Source organism: Manis pentadactyla, chromosome 1 (genome assembly GCF_030020395.1).
Source record: "Manis pentadactyla isolate mManPen7 chromosome 1, mManPen7.hap1, whole genome shotgun sequence".
NCBI classification, from domain to species: Eukaryota; Metazoa; Chordata; class Mammalia; order Pholidota; family Manidae; genus Manis; species Manis pentadactyla.
In genome coordinates, this window is record NC_080019.1 from 206036040 (window position 1) to 206050724 (window position 14685).

General features: G+C 39.9%; 1 protein-coding gene across 4 annotated transcripts in view; it reads right to left on the reverse strand.

Moving 5' to 3' along the window:
• FANCD2 (FA complementation group D2) overlaps positions 1 to 14685 on the reverse strand; it is a 71982-nt gene that overhangs the window by 12409 nt on the left and 44888 nt on the right. For all 4 annotated transcript variants that reach the window (XM_036923474.2, XM_057506731.1, XM_036923473.2 and 1 more), the window contains exons 30-35: positions 13839 to 13955; positions 12955 to 13083; positions 12698 to 12816; positions 9494 to 9604; positions 8252 to 8382; positions 7311 to 7404 (exon numbers count right to left, since the gene is read on the reverse strand). In XM_036923474.2, the coding sequence (XP_036779369.2) occupies positions 7311 to 7404; positions 8252 to 8382; positions 9494 to 9604; positions 12698 to 12816; positions 12955 to 13083; positions 13839 to 13955 (701 nt within the window). The remainder of the gene's footprint in view (positions 1 to 7310; positions 7405 to 8251; positions 8383 to 9493; positions 9605 to 12697; positions 12817 to 12954; positions 13084 to 13838; positions 13956 to 14685) is intronic.

Sequence of the window (14685 nt, forward strand, 5' to 3'; positions counted from 1 at the left end):
CTCCTAAGGCTAAATAGATGTCACCAGAGAAAATAAAATCACAGCAAAGAAAGCAGGCCAACCAAATACCAACTAAATGCACAAAAATAAAATCAGCTACCCACAAAAGCAGTCAGGGAAAGCACAAAAGAGTACAGAATAAAACACCTAACATATAAGGAGTGGAAGAGGAAGAATAAGAAGGGAGAGAAATAAAATGTCATAGGACTGTGTTTATAATAGCATAATAAGTGAGTTAAAGTTAGATGGTTAGACAGTAAAGAAGCTACCCTCGAACCTTTGGTAACCACGAATCCAAAGCCTGCAATGGCAATAAGTACATATCTATCGATAATCACCCTAAGTGTAAAGGGACTGAATGCACCAATCAAAAGACACAGAGTAATAGAATGGATGAAAAAGCAAGACCTATCTATATGCTGTACGAGAGACTCCAAAGACATACACAGACTAAAAGTGAAGGGATGGGAGGAGAAGCCAAGATGGCGGCATGAGTAGGGTAGTGGATATCTCCTCCCAGAACCATATATATTTTTGAAAATACAACAAATACAACTATTCCTAAAAGAGAGACCAGAAGATACAGTACAACAGCCAGGCTACATCTACACCTGTGAGAACCCAGCCTCTCAGGAAGGGGGTAAGATACAAGCCGCGGCCCAGTGTGACCCGAGTGCGCCCCCCACCACAGCTCCTGGGCGGGAGGAAAGGAGTCGGAGCGGGGAGGGAGAGGAAGCCCAGGACTGCTAAATACCCAGCCCTAGTAATCCGCACTGGGAGGACAGAAACACAGTGCATGGTGTGCTGCATACTAGGGAAACAGAACAGTAAAACCTGTGAGTGGGTTCCCACAGCTGCGCGGGCGCCCCGGGGACAAAAGAAAAGCGAGTGCTTTTTTTTATTCTTAAAGGGACAGGAGCCTCACAGCTGGAGGGAAGCGTCCCGGCACACTCAGCCCAGCAGCTGGGAAGCCTGGGGAACTCTGGGCACCCTAACACCCTGGGCGGCAGTGCAGCTCTGAGGCCCCTCACGGGGTTAAACAGCCTACCGACCATTCCACCCCTGGCACGGCCCTGCCATAGCAGAGCAGCAGCCTGAGACCAGCCATGACCAGAGCAGCGGTGCAGAGCTTCCCCCGCAGCCGCCCGGGCCAGACTCAGAGACCCTGTTGGTGTGCAGCTACCCAGCACAAGCCGCTAAGAGTCACCATTCTCACAGGAGAGGAAGGCGAAGAGGAAGAGGGAAGGGACTTTGTTCTCCCAGCTGACACATGCGCCAACTGCCCACGACTACCACTATCACTACGAAAAGAGACAGATTTAACCAATCTTCCTGAAAAAGAATTCAAAATAAAGGTCATAACCATGCTGATGGAGCTGCAGAGAAAAATGCAATAGCTAATGGATAAAGTTGGGAGGGAGAATACAGAAATAAAACAATCTCTGGAAGGACTTAAAAGCAGAATTGACGAGGTGCAAGAGGCCATTAATGGAATAGAAATCAGAGAACAGGTACACAGAGAAGCTGACGCAGAGACAGATAAAAGGATCTCCAGGAATGAAAGAATATTAAGAGAACTGTGTGACCAATCCAAATGGAACAATATCCACATTATAGGGGTACCAGAAGAAAAAGGGAGAGAAAAAGGGATAGAAAGTGTATTTGAAGAAATAATTGCTGAAAACATCCCTAAACTGGGGGAGGAAGCAGTCACTCAAACCACAGAAGAACACAGAACTCCCAACAGAAGGGACCCAAGGGGGACAACACCAAGACACATAATAATTAAAATGGCAAAGATCAAGGACAAGGACAGAGTATTAAAGGCAGCCAGAGAGAGAAAAAAGGTCACCTACAAAGGAAATCCCATCAGGCTATCATCAGACTTCTCAACAGAAACCTTACAGGCCAGAAAAGAATGGCATGATATATTTAATGCAATGAAACAGAAGGGCCTTAAACCAAGAACACTGTATCCAGCACGATTACCATTTAAATATGAAGGAGGGATTAAAAAATTCCCAGACAAGCAACAGTTGAGGGAATTTGCCTCCCACAAACCATCTCTACAGGGTGTTTCAGAGGGACTGTTCTAGATGGAAGCACTCGTAAGGCTAAATAGATGTCACCAGAGAAAATAAAATAATAGCAAAGAAAGCACACCAACCAAATACTAACTAAAGGCAAAAAGTAAAATCAACTACCCACAAAAGTAGTCAAAGGAAACACAAAAGGGCACAAAATAAAACACCTAACATATAAAGAATGGAGGAGGAGGAATAAGAAGGGAGAGAAATAAAGAATCATCAGACGGTGTTTCTAATAGCTCAACAAGCAAGTTCAGTGAGATGGTAAAATAGTAAAGAAGCTAACCGTGAACCTTTGGTAACTACGAATTTAAAGCCCACAATGGCAATAACTACATATCTTTCAATAATCACCCTAAATGTAAATGGACTGAATGCACCAATCAAAAGTCACAGAGTAATAGAATGGTTAAAAAAGCAAGACCCATCTATATGATGCTTACAAGAGACTCACCTCAAACCCAAAGACATGCACGGACTAAAAGTCAAGGGATGGAAAAAAATATTTCATGCAAACAACAAGGAGAAAAAAGCAGATGTTGCAGTATGAGTATCAGACAAAATAGACTTCAAAACAAAGAAAGTAACAAGAGATAAAGAAGGATATTACATAATGATAAAGGGGGCAGTCCAACAAGAGGATATAACCATTATAAATATATATGCACCCAATACAGGAGCACCAACATATGTGAAACAAATACTAACAGAATTAAAGGAGGAAATAGAATGCAATGTATTCATTTTAGGAGACTTCAACACACCACTCACTCCAAAGGACAGATCTACCAGACAGAAAATAACTAAGGACACAGAGGTACTGAAAAACACACTAGAACAGATGGGCCTAATAGACATCTACAGGACTCTACACCCAAAAGCAGCAGGATACACATTCTTCTCAAGTGCATATGGAACATTCTCTAGAATAGACCACATACTAGGCCACAAAAAGAGCCTCAGTAAATTCAAAAAGACTGAAATTCTACCAACCAACTTCTCAGATCAGAAAGGGATAAAACTAGAAATAAACTGTACAAAGAAAGCAAAAAAGCTCACAAACACATGGAGGCTTAACAACATGCTCCTAAATAATAAATGGATCAACAACCAAATTAAAATAGAGATCAAGCAATATATGAAAACAAATGACAACAACAACACAAAGCCCCAACTTCTGTGGGACGTAGCGAAAGCAGTCTTAAGAGAAAAGTATATAGCAATCCAGGCATATTTAAAGAAGGAAGAACAATCTTAAATGAATAGCCTAAAGTCACAATTATCGAAATTGGAAAAAGAAGAACAAATGAGGCCTAAAGTCAGCAGAAGGAGGGACATAATAAAGATGAGACAAGAAATACATAAAATTGAGAAGAATAAAACAATAGAAAAAAATCAATGAGACCAAGAGCTGGTTCTTTGAGAAAATAAACAAAATAGATAAGCCTCCAGCCAGAGTTATTAAGAGAAAAAGAGAATCAACACACATCAACAGAATCAGAAAAGAGAAAGGAAAAAACCATGATGGACCCCACAGAAATACAAAGAATTATTAGAGATTACTATGAAAACCTATATGCTAACAAGCTGGAAAACCTAGAAGAAATGGGCAACTTCCTAGAAAAATACAACCTGCCAAGACTGACCAAGGAAGAAACAGAAAATCTAAACAGACCAATTACCAAGAACAAAATTAAAGCAGTAATCAAAAATCTACCCAAGAGCAAAACCCCCAGGCCAGACGGATTTACCTCGGAATTTTATTACACATACAGAGAAGACATAATATCCATTCTCCTTAAAGTTTTCCAAAAAATAGAAGAGGAGGGAATATTCCCAAATTCATTCCATGAAGCCAGCATCACTCTAATACCAAAACCAGGCAAAGACCACACCAAAAAAGAAAACTACAGACCAATATCCCTGATGAACACAGATGCAAAAATATTGAACAAAGTATTAGCAAACTGAATTCAAAAATACATCAAGAGGGATTCATCGCAGGGGATGCAAGGATGGTACATTCAAAAATCCATTAACATCATCCACCACATCAACAAAAAGGAGGACAAAAAGCACATGATCATCTCCATAGACGCTGAAAAAGCATTCAACAAAATTCGAATCCATTCATGATAAACTCTCAACAAAATGGGTATAGAGGGCAAGTACCTCAACATAATACAGGCCATATATGACAAACCCACAGCCAACATCATACTGAACAGCGAGAAGCTGAAAGCCTTTCACCTAAGATCGGGAACAAGACAGGGATGCCAACTCTCCCCACTGTTATTCAACATAGTACTGGAGGTCCTAGCCATGGCAATTAGACAAAACAAAGAAATACAAGGAATCCAGATTGGTAAAGAAGAAGTCAAACTGTCACTATTTGCAGATGACACAATATTGTACATAAAAAACCCCAAAGACTCCACTCCAAACTACTAGAACTAATAGCGGAATACAGCAAAGTTGCAGGATACAAAATTAATACACAGAAATCTGTGGCTTTCCTATACACTAACAACAAACTAACAGAAAGAGAAATCAGGAAAACAATTCCATTCACAATTGCATCAAAAAGAATAAAATACCTAGGAATAAACCTAACCAAGGAAGTGAAAGACCTATTCCCTTAAAACTACAAGACATTCTTAAGAGAAATTGAAGAGGACACTAACAAATGGAAACTCACACCATGCTCTTGGCTAGCAAGAATTAACATTGTCAAAATGGCCATCCTGCCTAAAGCAATCTACAGATTCAATGCAATCCCTATTAAACTATCAACAGCATTCTTCAACAAACTGGAACAAATAGTTCAAAAATTCATATGGAAACACCAAAGACCCCAAATAGCCAAAGCAATCCTGAGAAGGAAGAATAAAGTGGGGGGGATCTCGCTCCCCAACTTCAAGCTCTACAACAAAGCCACAGTAATCAAGATAATTTGGTACTGGCACAAGAATAGACCCACAGAGCAGTGGAACAGAATAGAGACTCCAGACATTAACCCAAACATATATGGTCTATTAATATATGATAAAGGAGCCATGGACATACAATGGGGAAATGACAGTCTCTTCAACAGCTGGTGTTGGCAAAACTGGACAGCTACATGTAAGAGAATGAAACTGGATCATTGTCTAACCCCATACACAAAAGTAAATTCGAAATGGATCAAAGACCTGAATGTAAGTCATGAAACCATAAAACTCTTGGAAAAAAACATAGGCAAAAATCTCTTGGACATAAACATGAGCAACTTCTTCATGAACATATCTCCCCGGGCAAGGGAAACAAAAACAAAAATAAACAGGTAGGACTATATCAAGCTGAAAACCTTCTGTACAGCAAAGGACAGCATCAGTAGAACAAAACAGCATCCTACGGTATGGGAGAATATATTCATAAATGACAGATCCGATAAAGGCTTGACATCCAAAATATATAAAGAGCTCACGCACCTCAACAAACAAAAAGCAAATAATCCAATTAGAAAATGGGCAGAGGAGCTGAACAGACAGTTCTCCAAAGAAGAAATTCAGATGACCAACAGACACATGAAAAGATGCTCCACATCGCTAGTCATCAGAGAAATGCAAATTTAAACCACAATGAGATATCACCTCACACCAGTAAGGATCACCACTGTCCAAAAGACAAACAACAACAAATGTTGGCGAGGATGTGGAGAAAGTGGAACCCTCCTCCACTGCTGGTGGGAATGTAAATTAGTTCAACCATTGTGGAAAGCAGTATGGAGCTTCCTCAAAAAACTAAAAATAGAAATACCATTTGACCTGGGAATTCCACTCCTAGGAATTTACCCAAAGAATAGAAGTTCTCAGATTCAAAAAGACATATGCACCCCTACGTTTATCGCAGCACTCTTTACAGTAGCCAAGATATGGAAGCAACCTCAGTGTCAATCAATAGATGAATGGATAAAGATGTGATACATGTACACAATGGAATACTATTCAGCCATAAGAAAGAAACAAATTCTACCATTTGCAACAACATGGATGGAGCTGGAGGATATTATCCTCAGTGAAATAAGGCAGGTGGAGAAAGACAAGTAACAAATGATTTCACTCATATGTGGAGTATAAGAACAAAGAAAAACTGAAGGAACAAAACAGAAGCAGAATCACAGAACCCAAGGGAAAGGGACTGGGGAGGCTGGGTGGGAAGGGAGGGAGAAGGGTCGGGAAGAAGAGGGCATTACGATTAGCATGTAAATGTGGGGGTAGGCATGGGGAGGGATGTGCAACACAGAGAAGACAAGTAATGACTCTACAGCATCTTACTACACTGATGGACAGTGACTGTAATGGGCTTTGTGGGGGAGACTTGGCAATGGGGGGAGTCTAGTAACCATAATGTTGCTCATGTAACTGTACATTAATGATACCAAAAATAAAAAAAAAAGAGTAAACTCAGAAGACCCTAAATAAAAAACTTAAGGAACAAAACAGCAACAGACTCACAGACTTCAAGAAGGGACTAGCAGTTACCATAGGGGAGGGGTAGGGAGGACATGTGGGGAGGGAAGGAGAAGGGGATGGAGGGATATTATGATTGGCACAGATGGTGTGGTGGGGATCATGGGGAAGACAGTGTAGCATAGAGAAGGCAAATAGTGACTCTGTGCCATCTTACTACACTGATGGACAGTGGCTACAATGGAGTATGTTGTGGGCGAATGTAGTAACCACATTGTTTTTCATGTGAAACCTTCATAAGAATGTACATCAATAATACCTTAGTAGATAAATGAATAAATAAATAAATATGTATATATATATATTTTAAAACTAGGAGCATTTATTTTTAATAAAATAAATGTTCCCAGATACTTGTCAGGAGGTAAAGGATGTCTCAATTGTCAATACAGTTAGACACCCTGGAAGGGATAGATGTGTCTGGGATATGGTAGACAATAAATAAATATCTGATTCATTCATTAACAAGGCAGGATATAAGCACAGACTCCTCTACTTCCTCTATTATTTGATTTAATAATAAGGAACTAAGTTTCAGTATAAAACGGAATTAGAGGATCTTATGATCCACATATTCCAAATTCTGTTAATTTCAAGCTTACTTCATTTCTTCCATGTTCCCTCTAACTTGTAATTTTTCAGTCTTTAGCAGACAAGGGATTCCAACAAACATGGAAGGCAATTTGGCTCATGGAAAGAAACAGCATCTCACCACAGCAAAGCATGGAGCTGCTCATTACGAATGCTGCTCTTCTCTTTCTCCCCGCTTGGCCACGTCCGACAGAGGAAATGTCTGGCCAGGGAAGCTGTTGGAGAAACAAAGATATCTCATGCATGGAAAATTGACCTTATGCTTGTTTTTCAGGCTTTTGGGGATGATTATTGATTAAAAGGATGCTTCCTTTCCATTTACTATTAAGTTCTTTGACTAACAGACAATTTGAAAAAAAGCTATCATGGGTTCCTCCTCCACTGGGCCTTCTACCAGAGATAAGCCCATCTGTGTAAGACCCAACATGTCCTACCCTCTCACCCCATCCTGACATACACAAACATTAACTAAACACCATGCAGGACAAAAGGAACACTGCTAGGCAGTGGGGAAGCTAATCTTGTTCCTTCTGGGCAGGCCAATAAACCATGGCCACCTCAGAGATTCAAACCAAATTCTCCCCTTTTAATCAACAGGAAGTAATGAAGGTTGTATATTTTCTTCTTGCTGTCTGTGCTGCCAATTAGGATATATAAATCAGTGAGTTGCAATCCAAGAGCTATGACAAAAGAAAAAGAATAGGGATGGGGCCAGGCCTTTCTTTATACTTAATACTGATTTCTCCTTTTTCTTCCATTTTAACCTCATGGTTTGTCTGTGCCAAATGTCTTCAATAATTAAAAAGAAAAAAAAAAAAGGGAAGAACATGAGTAAACAGAAGCCAAACAGAAAACTATCTAGCCAACTGAATTAACCAAGTTCAGACTAAGCAATGTCAGCAGAGATCAGTTATAGCTCCTTCTGGGAAAATGTCTTCTTTGGTATAGCAAGAGGGCATATCCACAGTTGTGGGGGAATTCACACGTAAAATGTACAAGGTTTTACAAGCTTGAGTTTTAACTCTACTCATGAATTTAAAAAAGAGGATCTGGGCCCATCACCAATTTTTTCTTTTTTCTGAGCAGGATCTACAGATCTCTCCAAAATGGCCATCAAAATTCTGAGGAGATAAAGAGCACACTGGAAACTGGGAATGCTCTGATGGAAATTCTGCAAGTAATTGAAGCTCTGGCTGTAAAGACACAATGAAAAAAAAAAAGCACTGTATGTATTACATATATGTCTAAATACATCAGGTGTCCAAGTCCACTTAAGTGATGGTCTAATCAGAATCTCCTTCATTTTCAGGTACACTTGTAGCAACCCTCTTTCAAGACCTTGATAGAGAACAAAAACTCTGTATGGAGAAAGCCAGGGAAAAATAGAGTCCAGTTGATGGAGTGCTGGCCTTGAAGAGTCACATACACGAAGATAGCCAGGTACTTGTCTTGGCCATGCTTATATGTATAACCTTTTATAAACTATTTGCTCTATAAGGTCTTAGGTAGCACCTTGACAATGTTTAAATTCTGGGATTATAAGATAAAGTGAAAGGAAATTATAAGGCAGAGAAAGTAGAACTTTCAGTAAGTGTGCCATATATGGTCAGCTTTCAATGCACTGAAGTAATGGGAGATGGGGATCACAATTAATCCAAAAATGTAGTTGAAAGAAAACTGGACTCGAATCCTGATTCACTGGTGGGAAATGAAACAAATTTAAAAGTACTGTACTTAAAATGAAATAAGGTCCTGCCCTGTAGGCAGGGATGACAGCATTGATTGTGGGCCCAGTGATAGCTTAGTGTAGCAGGGGAGGGGAGAGAAAGAACAAAGTAACTGGTTGAAGGTGGGATGGGAGGCTGGGAGCTATGCCCCTTAGATCTCCTCACTTCCCTCCACCACTCCCTAGCCTTCAGCCTAGGGTCCTCTGCTTGCAGACTGGGAGGAGAGGGTTAACTAGCCGCTACCTAATTTCCCAACCCTACTGGGAGACAGAGCAGGTCCCTGGATAATTAAGAGTTAACAACAGATGGTCAGCATGTTCATCATCATTACCTGCAATGGCAAACTTCATAGGACCAAGAATGCATTAAAATTTACTATGATTTGTTCAGCAGTATCTAAAGCTTCAGGATTTATCTGAATACACAGGTGAAAAACTCATACAACTGAGACAAAGTAGCTGGAAATACCAATTTCTCTCACAACGGAGAGACACCCAAGTTATCTCCAAAAAATCTTGCCAATCTTGTTCCTATGAGTTTCCTGGGACAGCACTCTGAGATATGTAATCTGACCTACCTGAGGAGTTCCTCCAAGGCCTGGTCAGGCTCTCTCTGCTTCACTCGGCTAGTAAGGACCTCAAAGGATGAATATAGTACATTAACATTGTCAGGATGAAAAAGTCCATTCCTAAGGGAAAGTCAAGGTTAAGATGGTTTTAGTTTAGTTTCAGGAAGATCGCTTGGGCAGCACTTGAGGATCCTGGCCTCCAGGCTGTCTCATCAGTAAGTCAACAGAGGCAAAAGGAGAACAGAGAGCACTCAATGCCAAATTCAGCCACAGCTCTGAGTATCAGACTAGAAAAGTTGAAGTGCACCTCAAACAGTCTTTCCTTAAGGACTTAACAGTCCTCTTAGGCTTATTTTCAAAGGAAAAAGCTCTGGTTACTTACTAAATTTTAGAGATAAGTCTTAGACCTCCCCCCACCAAAAAGAGGGAGTAATTTTGTCAAACTGCTAAATCAATGTGTAATCCATAGTAAATGCTCAATAAAGAACTTATTGCTTCTATATTAATAAATCAAGTCTTGGCAATTCTTTCTTCAGATTCTGTTTCCTACTGTCCCTTCCTTTTCCAATCCTACGTCATCAGTCTGGGCCAGGCCCTTATCATCATCACATGCATAGATCATGGCAACACATCTCGACTAGTCTTTTCTGTGTCCCTTTCCAATCTGTCCTATGCACTGCTGATGAAGGATCTGCTGAAAACATCACTTTCATTATGTGATGGCTCTTATAAAACTCAAAATTGTTTCCCTGGAAAACATCCAAATTCTTCTGTCTGACCTTCAAGGCACAACACAATCTGAACCCCTAGATCTTCTACTCCTCTAGAAGCATTTCCACATGCCCAGTGGTATTCCTTTTCCTTCCAACAAATGTATTCTGAGGATGTTGTGGACCAGGGATTTTTTGTTTTTGTTTTATATTGGGATAGCTTTATTAAGGTATAACTGACAAACAGTAAACTGCATGCATTTAAAATGCTGAACTTGATCAGCTGATTTATATATTAACCCACAAAACGATCACCCACTAAAATAATGAACATACCCATTACCCCACCAAAGTTTTCTTATAATTTATCCCTCCCTTCAGCACCCTCACCCAACAGATCTATGTTCTTTCACTAAAATATTGTATTCTTTTTTCCAGATTTTTATATAAATGGGATCATATACTACATACTATCATAGGCTTGCTTTTTATTAAGTATAATTCTTTTTTCATCCATGTTGTTGCATGTAGGATTCTCCCATATGGATATACCACAATTTGTTTTTTTATGCACTGGTTGATGGACATTTGAGTTGTTTCCAGGTTGTGGCCATTACAAATAAAGCTGCTATAAACCTATGTGTGCAAAACTTTGTGTAGACATGCTTTCATTTCTCTTCAGTAAATACATAGGGGTAGAATAGATGGATTGTATGGCAGGTGTATGTCTAACTTTTCAAGGACCTACCAAGCTGTTTTCTAAAGTGGGTGTACCATTTCACAGTCCCTCCAGCAGCATGTGAGAGTTTCCGCTGCTCCACATCCTCACCAACGCTTATTAGCATGGTAAACCTTTTTAATTTAGCTATGCTGTGATTTCAGTTTACATGTCTTTAATAACTAATACTACTGGACATCTTTGCATATATTTATTTGGCATCTGTACATCTCCTTGATGAAGCATCTATTTAAATATTTTGTTAGGCACTGTTTTTAAGTACTGCGAACACAACAATGACCGGTGTCTGCCCTCGTGAAGCTCACAGTCTAGCAGGGAAGACAGATGGGGTAAGTCTTACTAAAATGTCTAAGTTTTATTGTGAGATACCACAATACTAGGAGAGAACTGGGGATTAGAGAGGCAGGAAGGAAGTTTACCTAGCTTAGGGGTCAGAGAAGATGCCCCCGAGGAAGTGAAGTTTAAATACAGGTCCCAAGGATGAGTTAGAAAAGACTAGGGATCAAGGAGGGTGGAAATCCTGGCAGAAAGATGAGTATGTGTGAAGCCTTCCAAGAAAAAGCTATATAGGATGCAGAAATTAATTCAGTAGAGCTGGAGGGCAGAGTTGAAAGACAATGAATGATACAGCAGGAGTCATATAATAAAAGGCCTTCGAAGCTAGGAAAAAAAGAGTTTGACCTCATGAAGAATCCAAGGGCAATCAGAAACCAAACTTAGGATAGAACAAGATTAGGTTTGCATTGGGAAGCTCACTTTGACTGCTGTGTGAAGAATGGACTTAGGGAGGGCAACTGGGACAGACAGACCAACTATGAAACTAATCTAGTCCAGGGGAGAGATGACCGGTGTCTGGAAGCAGTAGAGCAGGAGAGGAAGAGATGGCTATTTAGATGTTATCTAGAAGATGAAATCAACATATCTGGTGATCAGAGACACTGGAAAAGAAAAGGCAGAGTAGAGAAAGGGACAAAGAATAAACTCCCGGTTTCTGGCTCAGACAACTGACGGTACCATTTACCTAGCCAGGCAAAGCTGAAGGAACAGTGGTAAGGAGGATACACTCTGTTGTGGATGCGATGAGTCTGAGGGGTCAATGACACATCTAAGGGGGTGTTGAATAGGCAGCTGGACATAAATACCTGTGGCTCAAAAGATACATTTTAGCACAAATTTAAGCTTGGGTGAGATGGCCCAAGAAACCTGTATAATGAGAATAGAAGGGCCAGGGCCCAGCCCTAAGGAAAAAGAAAATTTAAGTAACATTCCTCCCTTATTTATACTTTCCCTCATGCTGTGCCTTCCAGCATTTGCCTTTATCTACCAAAAAGTCACCTATCCTTCAATGGCCTGATGAAATCCCAGAGTCCCATGATGGCTGTCCCTAAATACCCCAGATCACACTGTATTCAAGTCTTTAATTTCAACTTGTTTAGTAACAACTTCAGTTAAGAGTCTGTCCAGTGTCACAGAAAGCTCTCCATGGTAAACTTGGCTAAGAATCAGATGACCAGATTTGTTAAGGTTAGCCAATAACAAGTAACTAACTTTCAAGTGAGTTAATAATAGCAGCTCCATAAGACAGAGGGTGCAAATCAAGTGGAATGATGCAGACAAACACATCCCAAAACAAATAAACACCATATTTACATAAGGTGCTGGAGCCTTTTCCTTATTTTCTATACCTCAGTGCCTTAGTGACTGTCAAGCAAAAGCAAGTACGTGCTTGATTACCTCTCCCTACCATACTTGCCACATACTCACCAAGCAAAAAGTCCATGAAAAATCTGCAGTAGTTTCTGATAGCATGAAGACATTATGTGGTACTCCTGAACTTTCATTCCTGATCCATCAACTACACCATAATCCTCAGCAGCTAAGCACTGAAAGGGAAGAATGCTTTTAGGAAAGTTCCTTTGGCAATTGCCCACATTTTCCTTCAATATTTCTCAGCCAAAAATAAAATCTATTGTTCACTTAGTAACTTCTAAGCCTCAAGAGTGAAAAGATAGGCTTCTGACCTGAAAGTAGTTGTGGATGTTTTCCAGATGGTTACACATTGGAGTCAGCAGTTGAACAATACTGTGAGCAATTTCTTCAGCAGGTCTCTGATTGAGATGTGTGAATCCAACAGTCCGGCTTCCTTTACTCTGTAATAAATTCAGAGTTATGGGAAAGAAACTGCTGGATAGCTTCTCTGAAACTACAAATTTGTTATGGGGTTTAAACGAACCTGTGCCACCAAGTAGGCACAGACAGAAGAAACTGTTTGCTTACATACAACTCAATTCTGAAAGCAGACTCTTGCAGTATTTTCTCATAACCAAGAGATTAGCTTCTATAGAGCATGAACACAGTTTGATTGAGAAGTATAGACCCATATTTACTAAAGAGATAAAGCTTACACAAAAACATTTAGGCTGATAAGAATGTACAGCAAACAATGAATAAAAAAAAGAAAGCAACAAGTAACTGGATATATTGTTTAAATATTTACACCTAAAATTCTCACATTTTGTTTGCATCATCCAACTGTTTCACCAGATGCTATCTGCACTGTTGTACATTGCATACACTTTTGAGGTTCTGGCCTTCTCTAGAGAGCCAACTATTATATTGAAGCTTGGGCGTGGGCTTAGTTTGGGAGGCTGTCATAACCAAAACTGGAGCACAAGTCAGGATTCAAGAATGCTCAGGGCATTCAGAAATATACCTCCTGTTTTGGGCGCCTCTTTTGTTTTTCCTGTTTCAGAGTTCCTTTTAAAGTAAGGTCAATATGGTCTGGCAATGGAGCTGCCATCATGCTACCTAGTGACCCAAACACAATGCTGGTGATATTCACTACTAAGACTTCCTTATGTGCAAATTCACTAAGGCCAGGTCCTGTGTTTCTGCCTATACTAACCTTGGAGAAAGGGACTCTCCTGTTAACAGAAGGTATCAGCATACTCTCCACCTTCAGGGAGAGATCTTCCAGCAAGAAAAGCAGCTCAGGGGGCTGAAGTTGCACAACTTCAGTAGCCTGTCACAAGGAGGAAGGAAAGAATAATTCCAAGCATGTCCTAACCATCCTTTTACGGAAGCATATCTCACATTTACTCTTCCCAAATGGGTGAATAATCTCATCATTACCAAAAAAGGGGGAAATTTCCCCACCTCATAAAATGGTTATTGTGCTCTATCAATAAATTAAAACAATCAAGCATTTCCAAAGTAAAACAGAATTTCAAATTATTAAAATAGCAATCCAAGGCAGTACAGTTTAAGAAGACATACTTTTTCTTTTTTTTCCCCCCCAAGGTTTTTTTATACAATTTTTTTATTAGGATATTATTGATATACACTCTTATGAAGGTTTCACATGAAAAATAATGTGGTTACTACATTCACCTATATTATTGAGTCCCCCTCCAATGCCCCACTGCAGTCACTGTTCATCAGTGTAGTAAGATGCCACAGAGTCACTACTTGTCTTCTCTGTGCTACACTGAAGAAAACATACTTTTTCTCTAGAAAAAAAATGCCTCTGTAGGCTATTCCAGCTTTGAACCTGAGGTACATTTCCTTAAGTACCCTGGAATGAAAAATGACTAATTAAAGGGAATTTTGCTTTTCTCTGTTCATTAAATGATCCTCTCATATTTTCTTTCCCTTAATGTTTTGCGTCTATTAACTCTGCGCAGGACCCCTACACGTATATAATACCACCAGAAGCAGAATCAACCAAACACAGTCTCACTTCAAACTGTTCA